Source organism: Centruroides vittatus, unplaced genomic scaffold, assembly GCF_030686945.1.
Source record: "Centruroides vittatus isolate TY-2023 unplaced genomic scaffold, ASM3068694v2 contig_880, whole genome shotgun sequence".
In the NCBI taxonomy this organism is placed as follows: domain Eukaryota; kingdom Metazoa; phylum Arthropoda; class Arachnida; order Scorpiones; family Buthidae; genus Centruroides; species Centruroides vittatus.
This window is the reverse complement of record NW_027122572.1, coordinates 1920520-1947089: the sequence shown is the minus strand read 5'-3', so window position 1 is coordinate 1947089 and position 26570 is coordinate 1920520. Positions and strand designations below refer to the sequence as shown.

The following is a 26570-nucleotide window of genomic DNA, read 5'->3' as shown; positions in this document are numbered from 1 at the left end:
AAAAACAAACAAACAAACAAATTTTTGGGCTACATCATGTGGCATGATGTAGCCCAAAAATAGCCAACTCAAAAAACTCTTTTTTAAATAACCTGAGATTTGACAATAATTTTTAAAAAAAAACACCATTTGTACTTTTCCAGTAATAACTTTAATCACAGAACAAATATTTTCAGCCAATTTACAGGCCTGAAGCAGGTCTGTAAATTGATCTGAAAATAAGGATTGCAAAACTCAAAGTATAAGAATAAACTGTAATTTACTGATATTTCGATAACACTCATTTTATATGCAAAATGTGAATTATGTAATAAATGATCTTAAGAAGACAGACTTTAATTTGAAATTCAAAAGATGAACTAGAGAAAACATAATGTAAACAAAAAATTAAACATAAAAATAAATCAAATAAAATAGATAACTTTAAGTAATATGAAAAGAAAATATCACATTTTCTTTGGTATCAAGATAATAAAATATAAACAATTAGCATTATTGAATTCATGTTGCAGGCCACAAGTAATTGTCTCATGGGCCATATCTTTGACATGCCTGATCTACAAGCTTTAATTTCTTAGGATTTGTAAAAATGCTATCTATGCTGTTATTTTTATTACATTCTGTAAACAGACTTTTCAATATTTGTAACTATTTTTAATTTAGTCTCTGGTTTAGTCATGCAATAGTATATTAACATCTGATTATCTACTTTTTGTTTTAATTTAGAATCATCCTAATAGTTTATATTTATTGACAAGACTTATGTCTTGTTTATTAAATCACAGTGCTGTCCTGGCTTTCCAGCTTAAAGGTATGAAGGAGTACTTGTCAGGAGTTGCAATTTGGCACAGAGTTATTAGATGCCCAAATCATGCACGCATAAAAAAACTAGACTTGTAGGTATTCAGGAGACCGAGAACAGAGTCAAAATAAAATACAAAATGAAGACAGTCTTTCTACAAACAGGCTACTAGTGTGAGATTTGTGCATGGGTTGTTCATTGGAAATGCGAACATTGTGAAATCTAATTTTGACAAACACATGCATTGGGAAGTTTGAAATGCAAACATCGCAAGATCTTTGAAAAAAACCCATTTACCTATCCTGTGTTATTTCTGACATATCTCTGGTTGCGATGTGTTGACCTTGACCAGTTGACCCAAGATATCTCACTTCAGCATCAAAATGTTTTTGAAACTAGATGGTGCTAGTCGTTATAATTTTATATTAAAACTAACTTCCAAAATATAATTTTTTTTATTTTTACATTTCTTAATATATATATATAATTTGTTTGTGCAAAATAAAAAAAATAATTTCAGACGATACAACAGCCACAATTATTTTTTTCAAAAACGGAAAATTTTTGTTAGGAATCATCAAATAAATGGTTTCTTGTAACTGTTGAGTCTGTCTCAGTGCCTATTGCCCACATATGACCCCTTGATTCTCTTGACATTTCCCAATTTTTTAATAATTAGATAAAGTATATTATTTCTAATTATGATTATATATAATTTTGCATTTTTCTCACAAATCAAAACAGATTATAAAAAACACTTTCAAAACTAATTTTAAAAAATAATAATAAACAAAATTTTAATGTTGGAACATACCAAACTTTGAGTTTCTGGATAAAGAACTGGAAGAGAGCTTTTTAAAGAATCATAATAAAATCTGGAATCATTAGGAATTGGTATAACTGAAGTTACAGTCATTGGATGAGAAAATGTACTGTAAACATGAAGACTATAAGAAGATATTTTTCCCTGAAAAATAAATAGTATTTTTTGATAAAATTATAAAAGCACACACATAATAATATTTAAAAATAAGCAGATAATGTCTAGAATAATTAATTAAATTATAAATAAAACATAGTTAAAACAATTATCTCACTTTTAATCCATTTTATTTCAATATCTTAAATATATCATTTACAGATTGCCATCTAACTAAAACTCATTTTTTATTTATATACATACAACTATATACATATCATTAGTCAATTAAATTAAAATAAATTTATCAAATATTTAATTAAAAGTATTAACTCAGCAATACACTGGAACTTCCAATTCTTTTTCTGCTAAAACATTTTTTTAATAAAAAAAATTTTCTGTAAAAGGTGGTAAACACCATCAATCTTTTACACTATTTGATCATTAATTAAGTAAATTAATTATGTTTTAGGATATTAAATTATGATAAAAATAATTCTTTTCATTTATATACAATGAAAAAACTTGGTTATAACAACAAATAATAATAGTACTTTAGAATAACAAAAACTCATTAAAATACATATATACATATAAACATCTCAAAGCACAATGATTATATTAAAGCCATATGATTACTGAATTAAATCAGGCTATATTAAAATATGTATGCTTAATTTTTGTCTACACATGTGTGCATGGGTTGTTCAAAAAGTAATTTCGTTCCGGAAAAAAAAAAAACAATTTTCTTATAATATATAAATATTTTATTGAATTATATATTGACCGTTTACCTGTACCTTTTGCTATCTTCCTAGTAGCATGATTCACACTTATAAAAGTTCTGATCTTTGATTACAAAAACCAATCCAAGTGATTTTTGACATCTCTATTTGAAGTAAATGTTTTACCATTTAAAAAATTTTGTAAAGACCAGAACAAATAATAATCCCAGGGTGCCAAATCTGGCAAATATGGTGGGTGTGGCAGCACATCCCATCCAAGCTGTAACAGCATCTGACAAGTTACTAAACTTGTGTGAGGTCTGGCATTATCATGGTGAAACACTATACCATTTCTGTTGATCAATTCTGGCCTTTTCTGTTTGATGGTATCAGTCAATTTGTCCAGTTGACGACAGTACATTTCTAAATCAATTCAGGAATTGTCTGGTAGAAGCTCAAAAATAACAATTTCCTTAAAATTCCACCAAACAGAGAGCATCCCTTTTTTTTTAATGAATATTGGCTTTCGAAGTGCTTTAAGCTGGCTCATCCCTTCTACTCCTTGATCCCTTGCATTTGACATTGTTATAAACAATCCTTTTTCATTGCCAGTTATGATTTGCTTCAAAAATGGATCATTTTCTTGACATTTGAGAAGCAAATCACAGATGTCAATGTGATGGAGCAAATCTCTTTCTTTAAGAACACATGGAATCCATATATCAAGCTTTGAAATGAAACAAGTCATTTCAAATGATCATAAACAGTCGAATTCAACAAACTTAATCTCTTAGTGATTTCTCATGGTGTCATTCAGCAGTTTGCCTCAATCAATACTTTTATTTTGTCTTCATCAGTTTCCACTGGTCTTCCAGAACGTGGTGCATCTTCAACATCAAAATTGCCAGGACAAAATTTTGCAAACTAGTTTTGGCATTGTTGTTCTGTCAACACATCTTCTCCATACATGTCACGCAATTTTTTTCTTGCTTGAACAGCATTCTTATCTTTTCAGTAATAAAAAAAAGCAGCCAAAAATGCTGCTTTCAATTTTCCATATTTGAAGAGACCCCCAAAAAAAAAAAAAAAAAAAAAAAAATCGAACAAAATTTTTTACAAATAAACCTTGAAATGTCAGCTGTCAAAATAAATAATGACAATATGATTTAGAATAAAATTGGCAGGTAAAAATGCAACTAATCCCTCTGGTGGTAAAAGAAAAAACAAAATTACTTTCCAAACAACCCAATACATACAAACAGTATATAGTGTATATTAAAAAGTGCACACTTTTTATAACTATTACTTATATTATTTGTATATCTAAAAATAATCATCTGTAAGTCATACTATCAAAATATTCTTAAAATTATTATTATTATTATTATAAAATATTGATCTGTACTGATAAAAACCATTTCATTTTACATTATAAATTTTTATTTTTAACTATAAAAAAAAAATCTAATTTTTCTTTTCATTATAACTTTTGTTTCCAAATTAAATAAAGTAGACTCTCACTTATCTAGCTTCTCAATTATCCAGTATACTCTCCAGTATGATAATCTATGCATTTGTTTCCACAAACATGTCATGTACAACAAACATGTACACATCCTGTTTTCAACATCTCATTTACTCAGGTTTCACTTCTATCTATAGTACTGCATGTCAGCATGCTATACTATTTGCCTGCCTGATTTCAAAACAATCAAAATCAAAGGGCAACAGGTCACATCATTCATTATCTTTAGGCCTATACACACTCAGTAATCCAGTATTCTTCCTAGAAATAGCTGGCTAGCAAGAGTCTACTGTAATGTAGTCATTTGTTAATTTAAAGTAAAAAATAAAGATCATATGTGAAAATATTATTTGATTAATATTGGTAAAAAGCTAATATTTAAATTAATGGGATAATATTAAAATAAAAAAAAAATGTTATAGATTATATAGATTTGCAAAAAAAAATTTACTGTTAAAATAATAAAATTAATTAAAGCAATATTAAAAGTACATATTCCATATGAAATTATTTAAAAAATAAAATAATTATATTCTCTTTACAATCTGTTAAGTTATGGTTAAGTTTTGAATATTTTGTTTTATAATTTATTATTTGCTTCATCTCAATAATCATCTTAAAACAATATAGCATATAATGAATAATTAATATATATTACATGAAATTAAAATACGTCTACAAAAAATCTATAGATATTTCTATCCAACATTAAAAAATTTACTTACAGGAAAAGCATTCTGGAAAAACATAGAATCAGCTTTTAAGCTTCCTTTTGCCGTTCGTAAAGAAAATGCAACTTTTATCACCTGCAATACAAATGTGTAATACTTGCTAACATGTTTTAAATTAATGGATTAGATTCATAAATACAGAGTGTTCACTCAAAAGTAACCAATTTTAATTTACTATAAGAAATGAATGATTTAAGACAGTGATTCTCAACTGGTGTGCCACTGTCCACCGATTGATCGGTTTTCCATTTCTACTTCATAACCAGTAGGTTGCAGCTCACTTACTGCATATATAAAAGCAACAAGTGGCAAAGTGGCAACTAATGGAAAACTCAAAGTTTAATTAGATTTTTTTTGTACTGCAAGAAAGTGCACAAGTCGAATCGTGAGCATTACTGTCCAATCATGGCTTTGCCATAGGAAAAAGCACAGATTTGGGTCTGGTATGCCTGATAGCATGGTTACCAAGATTTCCTGACCTAACCACCTTAAAATTCTTTCTGTATGGTTATGTGAAAGATAAGGTTTATGCAACTTCAGTCAGAGAGCTTCAGGATCTTTGGAGTGTATCATCATAACCATTGCCACTGTGAAACAGGACGTGCTGCAGTATACATAGCATGAAATTGCCTACTGTCTTGTTACCACTGACTGTTGGAGCACACAGAGATGTAGTGATTTTTTCAATGAAATTTGATGAGTTTTTCTCTCATAAAATCTTTGGTGAACTTATATCTTTAACTGTTAATTTTTTTGTAGCCATATCAAATTGAGTACTTTTGAGTGAAACACCCTGTATTATATTTCTTAAAAATACTATAATTATATATTCATATTTTTATTTAAAACTAATAATACTAAGAAAATTTCATCTAATTACATATTTATAATTAGAATATTACATAAAAATTTATAATTATAAAATCATCTGTAAATGGCCACACCCACACCCACAAATACATAGATGGCCATAGATTCAGTAACTTGATACTTTCAATTATGAAAGCTGCAACTATTTGATTGTAATAAAAATTTTCTTTCAATAATGTAACAAATTTTTTACTTGTTGTTTTGATTACTGTTTTACTTTCAATTTTCTTCATCTATAAATTTTATTTTAAAAAACACATATCAGTACAGGCTAATATTTAAAAACTTGAAAACTAATCAATGTTAAGAAACAGTAACAAATTTATCATTCTAAATAACAATGAAATACTGAGATTATTAATAAAGTAAATTTTCATAGTGCATTTATTTCATTTGCTAATAAATATGCTAATAGCTTCATTTTCCATTGATTCCATAATAGAAGTTAACCAAGTTGAAATGCTAATAAATTAAGGATTCTGTTTTTATTTAAATAAAATGCTTTTTGAGACCCAGCTGTCTCAGTATCAGATCAAATCAAAAGTTGTTCTAATTTGAACATAATGTAAAGCTGTTGGTTAAAATTCAATCTTATTCATTCCATCAAGATTATTTTTGTGAAACAAAACAAATAAAAACAAATGTATATTGATGTACATACACATGCAAACAAAAACACACAGTGTATCTTGATTTATTAGTTGAAATGATTTTAATTAAGATTTAATATGCTATGCATGTCTTAAAAGGTTATAATTTAGAAAAACACTTTAAAAAATCAATTTCATAATCTTAATAACCAAATAATCCAAACATTTAATTTATCTACATATTAAAAAATTTAATTATCTGTATATTTTACTTACTTCATACTGAGTTTCAACAAAAGCTTCTTTAATAAATATTCCTTCATCTGAAGGAGCAATTACTTCAATCCGAAATATTGCATAATGATTAGGTTTTAAAATAAACTGAAAAATAATTTTAATAAATAAAACAGTAATATTTTACTTAAATAATGTTTATCTATGAGGCAGATTCAATAAATAAGATTAGTAGCACTGCTTAAAAAAAATAACATAGCATACAAGGTTGAGGCTAGTAATATTGAAAGAATATACAATAATGAAGCCCTGTACTATATCATTAGTTGTCCATACCAGGTGACATTTGTACTCTTTACACGGTTTACAAAATAGCATCACCATATCAAACTTCATTACAATCAATGAGCTGCTATTTGAGTTTTAACAGCTGAAGACATTACACTTAAGAGTTATTGAAATCCATTACAGGATGTATCACAATATGGAAAGTCAAGCTTGCAAATGTGTTCAAAAGTTCAAGAGTGGCCAAACAAGCATAGATGATGAGCCATGTTTACATCTGAACCAAAGATTTTTGTAACAACATCCATGACTCTATACTGTGCATACATCCTGTGATGGATCTCATGAGGATAAATGCCTTTGACTGTTAAAAATCAACTAAGTTACTATTCAATTCTGGTTGTTTGATATGGGTGTTGTCATTTTGTCAACCACATGGTGATTGCAAATGCTATTTGGTGAGGATGACTATTGGTACTGTTGGCTATTGAGTAACTGTTTTTTCTTTCATTATTATTAGTCTCAACCATGTGCATTATGTTTTTCTTTAACAGCACTACTAATCTTAATTATTGAATCTGCTTGTATATTTTATTTCAAGTATATAAAACAATAAAAAAATAATAAGAACTATTTGATATCAAACTTGAGTTAGATTCTTAATGATATAACTGGAAGTGTAAATGCTACACATTAAAGAATGTTATATATTTTGCTTCACAGTTTTAATGTTTAACATCTTTTAATTTTTTTCCAGTCCCTGTTTTGACTGAATTTATCCATCTACATATTTAGTACAAGAAGTTTAAGATAACACAACTTTTTTAAATTTCTCTGCTTCAAAATTAAATAATATTCTAAGTTTGTTCCAATGTGATAACTTTTTAATAATCTATTATAAATAAGCTACATAAATAAAAATTAATTTAATTTACATAATATATAATTAAATAAATTAAATTCAACTTGCCCAGCTGTACAGTTATTGTAAATCGCTAATACTATCTCTTCTTTAAAAAAGAATATAATTATTATGCATTCTTACTCTTTGAATAGACAAAATTTTTAATTTGATATCAAAAGTTTCTCTCTCTAACATAGTCATCAACTATATACAGTCGACTCCGCATAAGTTGACACCTGGATAACTTGACACTGTAGGTTAATTAGTCAGTTTTCTGTGGTCCCGGCTGACTTACATAGGCAATAATGTTATTAATGTTAAAAAACTCAGTTTTACATCGTTTAACTCATCACCACTGGATAAATCAACATACTTTTTCTGTTTCACACTTTTTAGAATGTCTGATAAGTCGACTCCCTCCTGAAAAATGAGTTTACATCGACACAGATAAGCTGTGTGGTGTGAATTCATTTTTCAGGGGGGAGTCAACTTATCAGAATTCTAAAAAGTGTGAAACAGAAACGGTATGTTGATTTATCCAGTGGTGATGAGTTAAATGATGTCGAGTAAGCTGAGTTTTTTAAGGTTAATAACATTAATGCCTATGTAAGTAGGCCAGGACCACAAAAAACTGACTACATAATTGAAGAGTGTCAAGTTATCCAGGTGTCGACTTATGTGGAGTCGACTGTATTTTAACATTTTTACAGAATGTGTAATAATATAAATATCCACTGTTCCATTACTTAATTGAGCCCAAAAAAATATTTTTCCACATAATATTAGCTTGGTTAATACATCCTTAGCCATGCTTTCTTTACTAGAAACAGTTTTCTTTATGTATCACAACTTACAAAAGTTGTCAATAGATGGCGCTTATCTATTGCACATGCTCAATAGAGAAATGTGGAAATTGTTTGTTGTATTTCTTTTCGTTATATTAATAATTGCTGTACTGAGATTTGATTATTTTTATGTTTTCAATAAATTTTAACTTTGCAAATTAAGTTATACATTATTTCTTGTCATCTAAACAACTTATAAAATGTTAAAAAATGTTTATGTAGATAAAATTTAGATTATATACTTTTCATATATTCTAATTCATCTTAAATTTGCAATTTCTCAACACTGTAAAATTATTCAATATTGAAATTTATATAACTGATATTAACATTAATAAATGCTACAAAATATAACGAAAAATTACATTACAAATATGGAAAACAATAAATTATACTTACACTCTTTGATAATGATGAGAAATTATGCCTCCAAGCTAAAGTACTTGCATTTCCTTTATCTAAGCCTACTAAATCAACATAAGATTTTGGCATATCTGATCCCCAATTTTTTAGATTTACCTAAAAATATATTGATTTATAACTGATTTTTATCAGATAAATTTTCACACAATTTAATTAAATATTTTAGTTATTATTTTAAACACATCAGAAGTTCTGTTTTTCAATAATAAATTTCATTCTATCTTATATTAGACTAAACAATATAAATTAATGTTATTAAAAAACAAATTGAGAAAAAAATATTTGCAAACTATCTATAAAAATCTATCAAATATCAATAGGAAGTGAAAAATTATGTTCAAAAATATTAAGATAGGGTCACCAATGAGCTTTGTTGATTGTGGTGAGTTTATTTGTGTAGTCACTCTTTAATGGGAAGTGTCAATGTAATGTTTTGAAGAAGAAATAAAAGGGAGAGACTCTCTTCTTCTTGTGTCTCAAGGAGATTAATCTTTTTCTGCATCTGAAGATCTTGATTTATTGGTTAGACATTCTGAATGTTAAGCCATTAAAGATTTTTTACTTCCTGTAAGAAGCAGACTTGGAATTCTGAGGTGACATCAGATATGAAAGATATTATAGTGTCTTGCATCACTTCAATTAACAAACAATTTGAAAGATAATAGTTAAATTGGAAAATTAAAAATGATACACAGAAATTCTGAATACGATATCTGCTTTAAAAAATAGCTAATGAATATTATGTAGATAGTGTTTATGGTGTTCAAAAGGAAGCAGCAGCTGTGTTGAAGAAAAAAGTTAGCTTCTTCATTTTCTTTTTCTTTTGTTTTGTGAAGCAGCTTCTGTTTTTGAGACTCATGAAGGATTCTGAATCTATGACAATTAAGGGTGCAACCTTTCAACCCATTACATTTATTTTTTCTTTCAAGTAAATAGTAAAATATTGAAAAACTTTTATCCCTAAAATTAGCATTAATGTTTAGTAAGGCTCTGTTTTAGACACAAGTTCCAACCTAATGTAAAGAAGTTGTTAATAAATGGCAGAGACAACTTTTCTCTGTTGGAAACATCTAGGAGTTTGTAAAATTCCTATATTCAATAGCACTAATGGTGATAATACATCTGATATAGTGTTGAATTGTTTAGGACTTGTCAACAAAACATTTTGGATTGTCCTCGGACTCCAGATGAATTGAACAGTATGCTTTACAAACCTTACACCTGGTAAAACTCCCAAGACTAATTTTATTCTTAAACATTAAGATATACTCCAAACAGATTTAAACATATGATGTTATTGGCATTTAATCAAAAGTTTTCTAATTAGATTAAATATGCTTGTTTGCAGATGAATATCATAATTTCTTTAATTTATAAAAAGGAGAAAACAAACTCAAATAATTATAGGCCTATATTTGCTAAATACATGTATAAAAATGTATTCAATTATTTTAAATAATTGTATAATCAAGTGGTCTATATATCAGTTTAATGTTGATGAAGTTTAAAAATGATTGCTTAATTGTTTTTACTTCAATTGTACAATACCAATTGTCTGAGAAATAAATAAATAGTAATGATAAATTTCATAACCTAAGGAGTGTCAAAAGTATTAATAATTATTATATGTAACAATTTGAATAACAAAGAAATAAAATAAAAATTAAGATAAATAACAGAGAATGAAAGTAATGGATAATAAAATTAGCCTAATTAGTATTCTGTAAAAAAAGAAAAAAGTGAAAAAATGTAATAACCAACCAAAAGTATGATTTATAGTACAATTATCATCTTGGCATTTGATTAAGATGTATCTGTATATCAGATGTAGTATATTACAGTACACATACATCTTAAGCAAGCACTTAAATGTTATTAATATGCATGACACTTACATTATAAATCATACTTGGACTCCCTTAATAGATTCATTTAAATTATTTTCTTTATTTAGCATGATAATTAGAACATTTTATTATTATTTACTTCCTTCATTCTCTGTATTATTTACTTTCAATTTTTAGTTTCATATTTTTCTTATTCAAATTTTGAAAATCACTGTTTATCAATATGTTTGTCATTTTAATTAATCCAATAACGAAGATAATATGATTACATATTTTAATAGTTTCTTATTCAGAAATATCTATGTTTTAAATTTTGTTTATTTCATTTTACACATTCTTATTTAAAAATTTGGTTAAATACAATATATTTTAGTTTGTTGTTCTTAATTTACAATCGCCTAACAATTTCAAAATAAATAACTTTTGTATCACTGAACAGTTTTGTTTCTTGATGCATCACAATTATTATACCAACTTATATATACTTCTCATCTGGAACATACAGTGGAACCTCGGTATACATCTGCTTTAGAATACGTCCAATTTGGAATACGTCCTGTTTGGACGAAACAAATTTTGCTTGGTATACGACTTTTGTTCGGTATATGACTTAATTCAATTATACGCGCTATCTATGAACAAGTAGCACTATCAGTGTACTAGACCAGACTAGATGTTTGTGGTTCCATGGTTTATAACTTTGTTAAATTTCTTCTGATTTTAATTTGTAAGTAAAACTTTATTATTTTTATTAATCATGAATTGCAAAAAGGCAAATGTAAAGCAAAAGAAAACTAAAAAACTGACTAGAATCACAATGGAACTGAAAAAAGAGATTGTTGAGAAATATGAAGGTGGCATGGGTGTTCAAGACTTAACTGTTGCATATCGTATGCCGAGAACGACGATATTGACAATCGTGAAAAATAAAGACATTATTAAATCTGCTAACGTTGCAAAAGGGGTTTAATCAATTTCTAAACAGATTATTAGTATTAAGGAGAGTTTGATTTGATTTGATTTAATGATTTAAATAATGTAATACAATATACTGTAATAACTTTAAAAATCTATAATAAAATTTATTTTTTTATTAATGTGCTCAAACAGTGTTTAAATTATTTTACAATGCCATTAATATATCATATCAAGAGGGTTTTTTTTTTTACATGGGAACGGATTAATCATTTTTACATTACTTGTTATGGGAAAAGTTGGTTTGGTATACGTCCTATTTGGTATAAGTCCAAACATCAGGAATGGATTAAGGTTGTATACCAAAGTTCCACTGTAATTTGTAGGGCAAGTTTTAACAACACAAAAAAGCTATTTATTTATTTACTATATTAAAAGGCTAATATATAGAAAAATTCTATAAATTAGTGTATTTAAGAAAAGCCTTTTATTTTATAACAAAAGAAAGAAAAATAACAAATTCTTAAATACTAATTCATAGATCAAAAGCACAAACAACATAGCTTTTCTGATAGCTATGCTTTGACTTGATCTGGCATAACACCAGGCACTGATATAAACTAAATAGGATACCAACCACCAACAAATTAATATATAGAAAAATTCTATAAATTAGTGTATTTAAGAAAAGCCTTTTTATTTTATAATTTTTAACATTTATTGTTTTGAAAACTGAAAATTCTTAAATTCATTCAATTTATTTACTCATTTATTCATTCAATTTTATTTACTCATTTATTCATTTTATTTTATTTACTCATTTATTCATTTTATTTTATTTACTTTCATTCAATTTTAAGAATTTATAATCAAATTTAAAAACTTCTTAAAGTAATATTTCAACCAACTGTTATTCTGTTTTACTTCATTTATAAGACTTAAGAATGGCATGAAGTATTCTGAAATATTAGCAGTTAGGTTTTTTTTTTAATTTTATTAACTCCAAACATTAAACGTTTTATATATAAATGTGCAAGTAATAAAAAGTCAATTTTTTTTTGTTAACCTATAAAAAAAATAAGTTAGACATTATATACTTAATATCCTACTTACATCTACAGGATTTTCATTTATCACAGCAAATATCATGGTGCGTTTTTCCCCCATGCCTAGAGTTCCAAAGTCTATTACACTTTGGTTCACACCATATGGTAAAAACTGAATGTGTAAAACAAAAAACACTTATAATTACATTATTTAATTCCTATGTTCAATATTGTTATATTATTAAATATGAAATATTTTTAAAATTCTAAAAAAGTTAAAAATAATAAAATTATTCACAAGAAAATAATGTAATGTAACTTTAAATTTAATTTAATTAAAATAAATTTTAAATAGAAAATCAGATTTTTGATCAAAGTATTAAAATGTTCACATTTATAATTAATATAAACACTAAAATAGTGTGTTTGAGATTACAGAATGATCTCAAATTTATACAATAACCATTTACAATTGGGCATTGTGGATAATTATTGCAATTAGAAAGATGTTTTTCAATATCATATATCTTTTTTACAATATGCAGTTTGGAAAAATAACTAGTTTGACTTCTTTAGTTATAATATAAAAAATTTTAAGTACATAAGAGTTACAATTTATAAATTATTGTAATTCATATATACTTTAAATTTTTTATAGTACAACTAAAGAAAGTCAAACTAGTTATTTGGCCAAAATACATATTGTAAAAAGAATATAATATTGAAAAACATCTTTCTAAATGTAATAATTATCCATAAGGTCCCAATTGTAAGTAGTTATTGTATAAATTTGAGATCATTCTGTAATATCAATCACACTATTTTAGTGTTTATATTAATTATTAATAAAACCACCTTCTCTGTTTCACAATTATTTTTATTGATAATTAACACTTGAGTTTGCATTTTTATTGCTCATACATATTATAGAACATGTGGCCCATTGCTTGATCTTGGTAAAAACATTTTATATTAATAAGCCTGTCAAAATATTCAGAAACAGATTAATGTTATTTACAAAGAAAAAATTGCTATTTTAAAATTATCAAAAAACTTATTTAACAATTATAACATGTCTGGCCTAAATTTGGGCCATCTTAAAAAAATAAATTTCATTAACAAAATGGAATATTTTTAAAAATTTACAGAATCAATTAAATGTTAAGATTTTACAATTTTAAATTATATGTTATAAATTATAAAATTCTATAAGATTAATCAATGCAAACATAAATTTTAAAATATTTTTCATTTTTTACATATTTTTAAGTAAAATAGAATTTGAAACACAAATAAATTATTATTTAAAGTATATTTTAAATAAATATAATTCAAATTCATATTTTAAGTAATAAAAGTTTAAATTAACTTTATTACAGATTATTTTTTTAAAAAAAATAAGTTCAGTTTGGATTTTATAAATGAATTAGGAGAGAATTAAAGAATAACCTCTAAGCTTGATTTAGAATGCAAGCTTCCTGCTTATTCAGTAATCAATCAGTTATAATTATTTCTGATTAAAAAAAATATATATAATATATATATATACTTTTAATTTGTTTTATCATGAGGACTATAATCAATCAACATTATATAACTATCAAATCTAAAAGCATTAAAACGATGCAGATATTTTTCTTTCTTCTATCTTAAATTCTTTCAGTAAAATTTATATTCAGAATTTATCTGATAAAAATAAAAATTACCCTATAGAATGATACAGAATATTATATCAGTTTATTACAAAGAAAGTTTATCCAACTGCAATTAAATGCAACTGGATGAAAGTCAAAGTTCATCAATGTAAGATTAATTTTTATTTATATAAATACATTTATTGCAAATAATTCTGTTTATTTTAAAAACTGATTTAAAAATATTTTCCAAACACTTCAGGGGATGAAAACATCCCCTTGAATATTAATAATCTCCAACGGATTAAAAAAAACATTAATTAAAATATTACATTAAAAAACAAAGCAAAGCCTTGTCACCTATGAAATAATGCATCTTTGGAGAATGGATAAGATACTTATGGTATCTGTAGCCCAGTCTTGTACATGCATCATACCATATATATTACACAAAAGTTTAGGAACATAAGACTAACAACAGCACAGACATAACATTACAGAAATTAGTCATACCAAAAATATCAAATAGTAAATTCTTAAATACTGACTCATAGATCAAAAGCACAAACAACACAGCTTTTCTGATAGCTATGCTTTGACTTGATCAGGCACCGATATAAACTAAATAGGATACCAACCATCAACAAAATAATAACAACTCTCTTGTAAATCACCACCCTGTTGAGGTGAGAGAGCTCAATAGCTCCAATGAACTACAGAGTCATGCTGGCAGAACATAAACTTACAGCTGGGGTACCCATACTAGTAGGGTCTATGGGGAGAAATGAAGCAGAATTAAGACTTACAAGCAGCATGAGTGGGTGGCTATTTAACAGTGTCTGTTCCCAATGCCAGTGGTATCTGAATTATAAATATCTGGCTTTAGAAATACAAGTATACCTACTCTTGTGGAGATAACAAAAAAATGGTTGTTATACAGCAAGATACCAGCTTGGATGTCATCTAAGTTAACAAAATATGCATTCATGGGTTAGACAGAGACTCACATTTGAAAAATCTGTCACAGAGTCCCTTACCACCAGTGGTAAACACAGAACTGGCTTAAGTATATATACTGCATCACAAACACATTCACCACTTCACTTACACACAATGAAAATCACAAACAAACTCAGCCAAAGTGCCACACGCTCAGGAATCATACTATAAACACAAACCTCAGACAGTCGTAGAAATAACACATACAAAACATACTATGGCCATACCATAATCACAGACAAAATAATTCATCCCAACGGACCACACATCATATCTATTGACAAACAAAATCACATACATCATACATATAGAGTAGCTGTATCAAACATCCAGAACACAGGGCTGCCAACAGCTTGTACAAGAGTAGAGTGAGTCCTGTCTTCATTTTAGTAGGCCTCTTTTGCCAGTGTTTTTTTTTTTTTTTTTTTGAACAAATGAAATGTGTTGAATGTTTCTTTATTAATTAAAGGCAGTCTTAAATATTTTATTTTTTGTTAATATAAATAACATTAATATATAGAGATTGAAATCACTATGGCCAGGGAAAAATCCTCAGATTTCCCTCCCTCTAGATGGTCCTAACAGAACATACAAAATATATATATATATATATGTATATTATATATATGTATATATATACATATATACATACTGAAAAAAATTAGTAAATACTCAGAATTCACCCATAATAAAATAAAGTATCTGTGGAGAATGGATGAGATACATATTTTACAAGTAGTCTTTTCTTGCATGGGTATTATACCACCTCAAACATTAGGTTTTCACAATAGCACATACATCAGTCTACAAAAGGCTTCCATACTAAACAAGTCATACTGTCAGATAATACAGATAAACACAGATATATACACAAACAGTACATAAACAAAACATTTGTTTTCTGTAGTTAAGCCTTAACTTTGGTCTGGCCTAGAATTAGGCACTAGGTACGGGTACATATGCCATATAGAATACATTCCAACAACACCATATATAATAAAGTATTTCTACAAAAAAAACAAGAAACACTGTAATAACAACTCTTGCATACAAAAATAATACACCATTAAACTTACACAACACTGACCTGGATATAACACAGTATATAAAAGACACAGATATCATCAAGCAGTCTTGGGCCCAGAAGGAGCTCCACAATTTGTATCCTAATAATCTTAGCCAGGATTATGTTGACAAAACTGCAACAAACTGCTGGAAGGCTCAGGTATACCTCTTTGAAGAGACAAAAGGGTTTGGGATTTGCCATAAAAGACCAGGTCATAAATACAAGAAACTACAGTAAGCACATCTTAAAAGATATAACATTTACAGATGACACTTGTAGGAAATGCCTTATCATGCCCAAAACTATACAATATATCACATCAAGCAATAAGCTTTTAGGACATACAGACTATTTACATCAACATAACCAAATTTAAAAACATAATAAATGGAAAAACTTGCATACACACAGACTCAGCTACCATATTATATGGAAACTGAATCTGTAATACACAGCAAAATAGTCTTAGAAAATAATACACAAAATATACTATAACTGGTTCATTATCACAGACAAAATAATCTATTACAATCCAGACACCATATTCATTGACAAACAATATAAAATCATATACATCATACAGTTGAAGCAAACACCCACAAAATACAAAACACACTGAAAAAATTCACAAATATGTAGAACCTACCTACAGAATAAAGTGTTTGTAGATAATGGATAAAGTACCTATCATGCTTTCTTGAAAAGGCACTATACCATATATACTACACAAAAATCTAGAAACATTAAAGCTTAACAACAGTATTTATATCTTATTGCAGAAAACAGTCATATTAAATACATCAAATGGTCAGGAAATTTTTAAATACAGATGCATATGCTGGAATTATATAAATAAAATATCTTTTTTCTTTTGGTAGCTAAGCCTTTTTCATAGTCTGGTATAATACTAGGCACCAGTATCAACTGGGTATAGGACAATCAACCAACATAATAATAATGTATATTTTACAAAATTTTAAATTTATTATTACTTACCACTTGTAATTTTCCACTAAAACACAACAATGGAATATCAAAATATGATATATTTGTATGTAAACGTAAATATGTAGTTAACTGTAAATTTTTATCAGCTGGTTGAAAATATAACCAAATAACTGATGAAGTTTCACCTGGTGCTAAAAAAACTGGATGCGTAATATTTGCCTAAAAAATATATTGGTATATTAATTTTATTCATAAAGTAAAAATATATCATTGATTGCTTATAAAATAAAATATTTTTAATTCAGTAGTTTACTCCAGTGGTTCTCGTCCTTTCTGAGGCCATAGAACACCATTCATATACTTTTTATTATGCAGAGAATTAGCATCAAGATATTCAAACATTGATAAGCAAATCCACATTTACTATTCCCATGAAAAGTGATGCAATAAACTAATAAACTTTATTGTATTGAATAAAATAGTAAGCACAAAACTGTTTATGAATAAAGTAATATGTTGGAATACATTGGAATAAATTTCCAATATAAACTTTAAAATATTTTTTTTACTTAGAACATTCAGTTTGCAAAACACAGGCTGAGAATCACTGGTTTACTCCACGATTAATCTGAACAATTAAATGTAGACTATCATTAAATTTATAACTCATTAAATGCATAAAATAAATTTTTAAATTTCTACAAAGATCATTTTTATGCATTATTAATGAATTATGAATTCAATAACAGTTAAATTAAAAATTTTTATTATTATTTACTAAATGCTAAAATTATGTTATTTTTTAAACTGAATCTAAGGTTTTTCTCCAGATCAATCTATTGAGTGTACGAATTAATGTTTCAACAATATGAAGAAATAGCAAGTAAAACTAATCATTTTGTCTACTTTAAAATGTTCCTTGATTTCAATACAACAATACATTAAATTTTGTACAATATATAGTGTACAATATCATGCACATGTAAAAGATAATTACTACTGATACAAACCTAAAATATGTTTAGATATTATTTGTTTGTAAAAAGAACAGAAAAATTTAATAAATTGTAAAATTTATTAAATTTAATCAGCTGTAAAGTATATTTTAATAAACTGCATGTTATGTTACATTTGTATGCAATTTGCATGTTTTATTCTCTAAAGCAATATTTAAAATATAAATATAATTTGTATTACTTGAAATTCTGAAACTTAAATAATGTTCAGTTTTTTTTTATCAATAATTTTTATCAATTCATATATTTGTAATCTACATAAAGTTAGCAATGTAATGAGATGTACTGTATTTCATCATATGTGACATCATTTTTACATATCACTAATAAGTGTTCTATATCTTAAAACTGTTTTCAGTTAATTCAGGAGTGTCAAACTGGTGGCCCGTGGGCTGCATAAGGCCCTGATGTGATTTTTCGTGGCTCGCGACACAATGCTCTGAAATTAAATAAAATGGCTTACAGACCAAGATTAATCAATAAACATTTATCTGCCATAATGAAGATTGTTTGTTCTCAGTCTTTGAATCCAGATATTGGAAAACTAGTAGGAGAAAGCTAGCACTGGCCAAGTTTCCAGTAAAAACAATTAATTTTAGTTTAATACATACATTAAATAAAATAAATATTTAAATAAAAGCAATACTATAGCAATTATATATTGTTGAGTTGAATTCACTGAACTACATAATGTGTTTTAATTGCCCTATCTAATTCCTGCATTCTCAACTTCAAATTATAATTTTAAGAAAATTTGTAAATGTGATGTGGTACACATGAAACTTACCAGTTGTGAAATGGCCCTTAGTTTAAATGAGTTTGACACATCTGAGTTAATTTATTATAATTAAATGTCTTCATATTAAATTTCAAATATCAGAGAAAGTCAGTAATTATGTTATAAACAGACACTTATAAAAAAAAAAAAATAAGCAAGAAAATTTCTAACATAGGGATTTTGTTGAAGAATGAATATTCTTCACATGTACTTGTCCTAATGTTTTACCAGCTTTTGAAAACATGCTGCATAAACATTTGTTAATTGCTGCAGTATAAGTTCCTGAATATCTTAACTGTTTAATAAACATTTGCATCTAAATGTCATTTTAGAAGTCTGAAAAAAATCATATAGCCAGACTGACAATGAGCAGTTATCTTTTTCAGAAACTGATTCTCTTATATAAAGTTTTCTATTCCACAAAACAATTCAAATGCATACTGTTATTATTAATGAATTATGAATTGCTGGCTGTTATTACTCACAGTATTTTATGTAATGTGATAAAAATGTTTTATCTTTTGATAAGACCATGCTTACAGGGATTTTTGGCATTTAACTCCCCATTTGGAAAGAACTACAAAATTAAATTAAAAAAAAAAAAATACAAAAATGCCAAAATATGTCTATGTAATATTCTATAAAAGTACTTGTCCCAATTACATTATATAAAATTGTACTGTTTTTAATATCCAAATTTCTAAAAATCATACACTCAAGCTTCTTCTAAAAAACAATTTTTTCAATTAAGCAAACAAATATTTTCATTATCCTCTAATAGATCAATTTTAAAAATAAGAAAATAAACTTAAAACCTGAAAATATCAGGTCAAGTTTTCGACATCTTTACATATAAGGAATTATAAATCCCCCATATCAATCTTTTCCAACCTACAAAATATCTGTCTGTACTAATAATTTTTCTTCTTATTTATTAAACATTTCCATGAAAAACAGTTTCATAATTTTGCTTGTTAATTATAATGACATCAAAAAACCTTCTCATAAATCTATAGCTTTTCTCCATGAATATCTTATGTTTTTCTGTCTCATCTACGTTTTAGCCTACACTTCAATTTACTTCAACTCATTTCTTTACAACTCAAAAATTATAGATAACTAGCTGACCCGGCCACACGTTGTTGTGGCTCAAAATGTAGCTATTATAAATGTATAACACTTCCCCGTGGAGGGAATTTCAAAAAATTCCTTCTTAGTGTACATTCTCTTGACGTACCCTATTAAAAAGCAATCAAAAACGCATCTAAAATAGTATAATAAAAGCCGAGTTCTTCACAGTAAGCCTTAATCCTGTCCCTTTCCCCACTGGAGAATATCGAAAAATCCCTTTTTAGTGTATATTCTGTTGACGTAACCTATTAAAACGCAATTAAAACCGCAAAAAAACCGCATGCAAAATAGTATAAATAGAAGCCGAGTTCTTCACAGTAAGCCTTAATCCTGTCCCTCTCCTCCCAGTAGGGGGAATTTCGACATGTATATTATATAAAAACACGTGAGTATTCAAATGCAACATGGTGTCAAAATTTCAAAGGAATCGGTAGAAACAAACGAACGTTATATTTTATTTATATAGATAGATAGAAAATGATCTGCTTTAGTCCATTCTCACAAAAAAGCATAATGCCTCACAGAAAAGCAAACTTAGGTCGTCGGAAGTTAGCGCCATCTGTTGGACATAAAAGCCTTAATCCATATATAAATATATTTTTGAAAGGAGGGAAATGGTGGTCTTCACATATGCCAGAAACCTTTGCGAGAATGTATTAAACAACTTCCCAAAGTTTCATGGCAATTGGATAAATGGTGTGGTAATGCATGAAGGACAAACACACAGACAGACAGACAACAGACATACATTCGTTTTTATATATATAGATTTCGCTCTAATTGGGAAATTTTTAATATTTATTATAACAAGCATTTTCAAACCTTTCTTCATTTTTCAGGATATGTATGTTTTTCCAAAAAAACATAAAACATTTAACATTTCTTTTAGAAATAATTTATGCCTCCAAAGATAAGACAGTAAGGTTTGAAAGTCTTGTGTTGTAGATAATATCTAAAGATTATTCCATTACAGTATAATTTTTTATAATAATGATTTTTGGATTGAGTTCTAGAAATTTCTTTACAGCTATTGTTCTCAATACTGTAGTTTTTGATTTTCTTATCTCTCTCTTGATTGTAATGTTTTCCTTGTTGCAATCCTAATAATTCTAATCTTCATATTCCAACTTTTTATTTTTTTCTTTCACAAATCACACAGATATCATCTACATTTCTGACTTATTTTTTCATTTTTAAGAATAATTTTCATAAAAAATTTTAAAACTGTATACAAGTGTTTGAACAAAATAGTTTTAAATAAAAGAATTGGGAAAGTTAATTAAAGCCAAAAAAGGTAATGTGTTGACTGCATTTAATTTTAAGAGCTTGTATCCATCCATAAACCTTAGAACTCACATTTTTGTATCTTAAAAATTTTCTGGAAGAAATTTCAGTGTTTTATATAGTGGAATTTTAGAAGTTATCATATTTGATTAATCTTATAATTCATCACTTGTACTTCAACAGTAAGAATAATTCATCAATTGTACTTGATAATGTTTACTACATACCTAAGTGTGCTAACAGGCTCCTCATTAGCAAGAATAACAACGTGAAATCTGCAGTTTAGGGTCAGAAATTTAAGGAATAAATTGTAAAATTTTTTGTTAAAATTGAAAATAATATTCTGTTAAACTTTAACAAAATTTTATCAGAGGATATGTCACACAGTACTTCCTTTGAAGGGGAGATGAACAAACTTTCACTTCCCATATTTTATGTGTAAATTCTCTATAATTTGTAAAGAGAGAGGTTTAGAAACGTAAAGCATTATGTTAAAAAGGTGTTGATACCAAATGGAAGGTAAAGTCAACCTGAAAAAAGGGTCAAAAAACCACATCAAACATAACAGAGAAGGGGAAAGAAATTCCGGTTCGACGGAAATCAACTTCCTTTTGTGGAGCCTTATCTCATAGACATTTGAAGTCATTTTGAAGCTGTTACCCCTCAAGATTGCCCCTGTGCATCCTTTTCACAAGGGAGAAATCCATCTGTTTGATTGGACATTGACAAAGAATATTAGCACAATTCGCGCCAAATTCGAGGAGTTAGCCAACAGTCTCTCAGAGAAAGAGTACGTATTATCAGGCTTCTCCAGGAGTTCATCAACTGTCTCTCAGAGTAAGAGAAGACACAAAGGGTTCTCCACATAGGTAGTTAGGAGTTAGCCATTAGCCTTCCATGGGAAGAGGAGCAATAGAAAGGGCTTCTCCACGCGTTGGATAGGAATTTAGCCACAAGTATTTCAGGAAAGAGAAGAAGGCACTCCACTGATAGAAGGAACCTATAGAATCAGGAATAACCTATAAGGAATATCTACGAATCAACTCCCATATCACAGACAATTGGAACATTACAGGAAGACCTCGATACTCGAAGACGTCGAGAAATACTACTGAAGTTGTTATGTCTTGTTAGATATTTGTAACTCTCTCCACACATGAAATAGGTATAGTTGTAAGATAGATTAATCTCCATTTGCAACACAGACATAGTTGTAAAGTAGAATAGACTTCCATATGCAAGTTAGGCTTAGGTAGAATAGACATTGATATAGGCATAGATGGAAATATGTTATTTAAATATATATCCTTTGTAATGAATTAATTAATCATTCAATTTGTGTATATTTTTGTATCTACCATATAATCAGATTTATTAAATTTATTTGTATTTGTTAAATGCATGACTTATCCTTTCGATAACACTCCCGTTCGATGTTCACTCGATGCTCATTCGATGTACACGACTTTTCGCAAGTAAAATGTGTGGTGACCCACGTAATATAAGATTGATCACCTGGTGTTAGAAATTCTGACATAGGAGAGGTGATCTGACAATCATTTATCTCCACATTTTCATCACTAACTTAAGTCCCTCCAAAACCACTCATTACTTCATTAAGAAGGCTATTTCGTTTTGACAACCGAGGACTTGTTTCACAACAAGTTTGCCGATTAAGTGACAGGTGAATCATAAAGTTATTCCCTACCCCCTGTTAGCCCTCACAACAGAAATAGTAGTAAGTAACTTTTTGCAAAGTTCTATAAATACATTTTCAGAGATATTCTGATATGAAATGATGTAAAATTTGTCCTGATTTTAAATACTTTCTAATAAGACTTTGAAACTACAGCTGCAACAGAAATCACTTTTTGAAGTGCATTTGCTTTGATGTCTGGATTACTAAAAAACATGACCTGTTTGAGAAATCAGTTTGCAAGAAAAAAAATGTTTAAAGCCATTTATACTTCTGCACTGTCATGAGCTCCAGAAATATAAAAGATAGCAGCATTACCCTTCCTGATTAAAACAGAAATAGAAATTTCTTCAGTTTAAAATAAGTTAAAAAAAAAAAAGGACCAATTTTCTTACACAAATAGCAGAGAAAAAATGAATTTAATACAAAGCAACATTAGAAAACAGCATATAAAAACTGTTAAACATATAGACAAAAAATGAAAATGTGTTAAGGCAAACAAGAAAAGAAAGGTATCATTTCATTTTGTGGCTAGTTGACACACTTCAAAAAAATCTCTATTCAAACAAACAGCATATCATAATCCAATATGCAAATAGGAAGCATAATCATCATTGCGTATCTGACTTTATTTTGAAATTTCAAAACAACTTTTGTATACTCTGTATATTTTGTTGAATTACTGTATGAAAATTTTTATTTAATAAATCAGTTAAAAGCAATTAAAGATAATATTAATAGTTACGGTTATTAAGTAAGATTAAATCCATAAAACAAAAAGTATAAAAATTGATGAATTTTAAAAAATAATTTATATTATTTTAAACATTAAATTTAAATAAACATTGTAGAATGTATTTTTATATACTGTTATATTAAAACATAGCTTTACTGTAACAATATATAAAATTAGTTATGTGAAAAATGTAAATATAATAACGATTATATTAAGGATTTACAAATGGAGTTAATCGATTTGGCCTGAGAACAGCTCATATAATATTAACTAATATTGAAACTATTAAAAAGTATATAAAACAATTATTCTTATTTAGATAAGATGGAAGAGAATGTGGATAAATATGAAAATAAGAAAATTAATCCTACAATGTACAAATCAAATAATAAAATCTCTCAAAATTTGACTGTTATTTTATTAAACTTAAATTCTTTATTAAATTATTTATTAAACTGAATTAAACTTTAATTCATAGTCTGTTAATGTGAATGAAAGTTGATATAATTTATAAATAATAAGCATGTTTATCTTGAAATTTTCAATGCATTATTAACTACATGTAATTAAAAGAAACTTTTTGCTTATATATGCTATTTCATTTTTAAATAAAAATTATTGATTTTATCTGGATCTTTTAATATATATTTAATAACTATACTGAGCAAAGTAAGCAAAGTTAGACATTTCACAATTTAAATTTTGTGAAATGAATCTTTTATGCATCATTAATAATTTTATTTTGTTAAAATTATTATTATAAACTTTTTCTTAAACAGTTAAATGTTTATAAAATATTTATCTGAAAAAAATATAACATCTGACATGAGTATTAATAAGCATTTAAAATTCTATTTAAAATATAAAGTTTATGAATCTTCACAGAACCTTTGTAAATACATAAATTCTGTTAATTTCAGGAAGCCAATAATTTATTAAATAAACATTTTTGGTAAAAATCTGAACATCCTCAGCATTAAATCTCAGATTTTAATAAAGAGGAAGTCTCTTAGCTCTCAAAAACATGGCGGTAACTTTATAGATGGAAATAAGGATTTAAAATCCATTACAGTCATAAACTCATTATCTTCGAGGGTAATGTTTCTGAGTTTATCCATCAGTTGAAGAGAGCTTGCAAATCAAATATATTACTCAGATTTTAAGATTAATAAAAACCTGGAATCCTGAAATTATTTTACAATACTAAATATATGGATAAATAAACTGTAAATATAAACTAAAATTAGTTAAAATTTTATCAATTTAAAAAAATAATAATAATTACCAAAAAATGAGGTTTTGCTTCATCTGGTAATGATACAGCATGTATAACAATAGTGACATTAAAATTATTAGTAACATTTAATTGTCTTGCATATGTTATATTATTAATACTATGCTGACCAACATAAAACTTTGTGCTACTATTATTATAATCTAAAAACCTAAAGAAAGAAAAGAAAAATTAATAAAATTCATTAAGTATTTTTCCAAACATTTTTCTTTCAAATCTTAAAATTTAATTAATTAATTAAATATAAATACAGTGGGTGATCGGTTAACGAACACTTTTGTGAAAGATTTTTATGATCAGACAACGAACACATGTTCGGATAACGAACACTTCACTGAACAAACATAAAAAGAAGCAACGGAAATAGCAAATACCGATTGATTTTTCCTCGTCTTCAGGTAACAATTTGAAACTTTTCGGAGTGTGGGAGATGTTGACATTGACGCTCAATCCGATATATACTAATCAGATAGTAGTCCTTGAACTTTGAAATACAGTAGAGCATCAATTATCTGACTTAATTGGGGACTGGGGTTGGTCAGATAACTGAAAAGTCGGATAACCGAAAAGTATGAAAAAATAAATTATTAGTATAGTGTATTAGGCCTGGTTTAAATACTAGCCTCCCTTCCATGGTCGAGCCAGTGCTGCCAGCTAAAACATGCAAAAATTTAACAAAAATAATATTAAAGTAGCCAAGACATAACCAAATATTGTAGCGCCACATCACTAGCGGACATTTGAATTTCCCAACTAGAACGCAGTCGGTTAACCAATAAGTTGGTTAATTGGGGGTCAGATAATCGATGCTCTACTGTACTCCCTTGTAATTCCAGCCTTTTATTTTTCTGACAGAAACAATTCTTCTATAGTATTCGTGAGACTGTCAGGCAGGCACTCATTAAGTTGTGTGTGGGTTTTTATTTTCAAAAGGTGAGAGTATACTCTCACCTTTCGAAAACAGAGCAAAGGTAGAGAGTAAGCAGAAGATGTCTGATGTTGCTGGGCAGTATGGCTTGAACAAATCTACAGTAGGCTGCAGTTCAATCTTATCTAAGAAAGACACAGTATAATCAAGAAGACTCAAGCAGCTAAAGGAGTAACAAAAATCACATCTCAGAAATACAGAACATTGAAGAGCTCATAATGGAACCTGAAACGGATCTGACAACAGAAGAATGCCAAGAACTCTTGAATGAAAAACACCAAGAAACTTGGCGAGATATGTTCTCTTCTAAAAAAAGGATTAATGCCAATATCTGCTATTAATTAAAAATCTTTTGAAGAAGTGGGGGATGTCAGATCAACAGTCTTAAAATGGCATACA

The 26570-nt window shown here is 27.5% G+C and overlaps 1 protein-coding gene across 2 annotated transcripts in view; it reads right to left on the bottom strand.

Annotated features, from left to right (window-relative positions):
• Tmem131 (Transmembrane protein 131) overlaps window positions 1–26570 on the bottom strand; it is a 176332-nt gene that overhangs the window by 74448 nt on the left and 75314 nt on the right. For both annotated transcript variants that reach the window (XM_067280042.1, XM_067280043.1), the window contains exons 13-19: window positions 25235–25394; window positions 17357–17527; window positions 12729–12833; window positions 8830–8949; window positions 6439–6543; window positions 4697–4777; window positions 1617–1769 (exon numbers count right to left, since the gene is read on the bottom strand). In XM_067280042.1, coding sequence (XP_067136143.1) covers window positions 1617–1769; window positions 4697–4777; window positions 6439–6543; window positions 8830–8949; window positions 12729–12833; window positions 17357–17527; window positions 25235–25394 — 895 coding nt within the window. The remainder of the gene's footprint in view (window positions 1–1616; window positions 1770–4696; window positions 4778–6438; window positions 6544–8829; window positions 8950–12728; window positions 12834–17356; window positions 17528–25234; window positions 25395–26570) is intronic.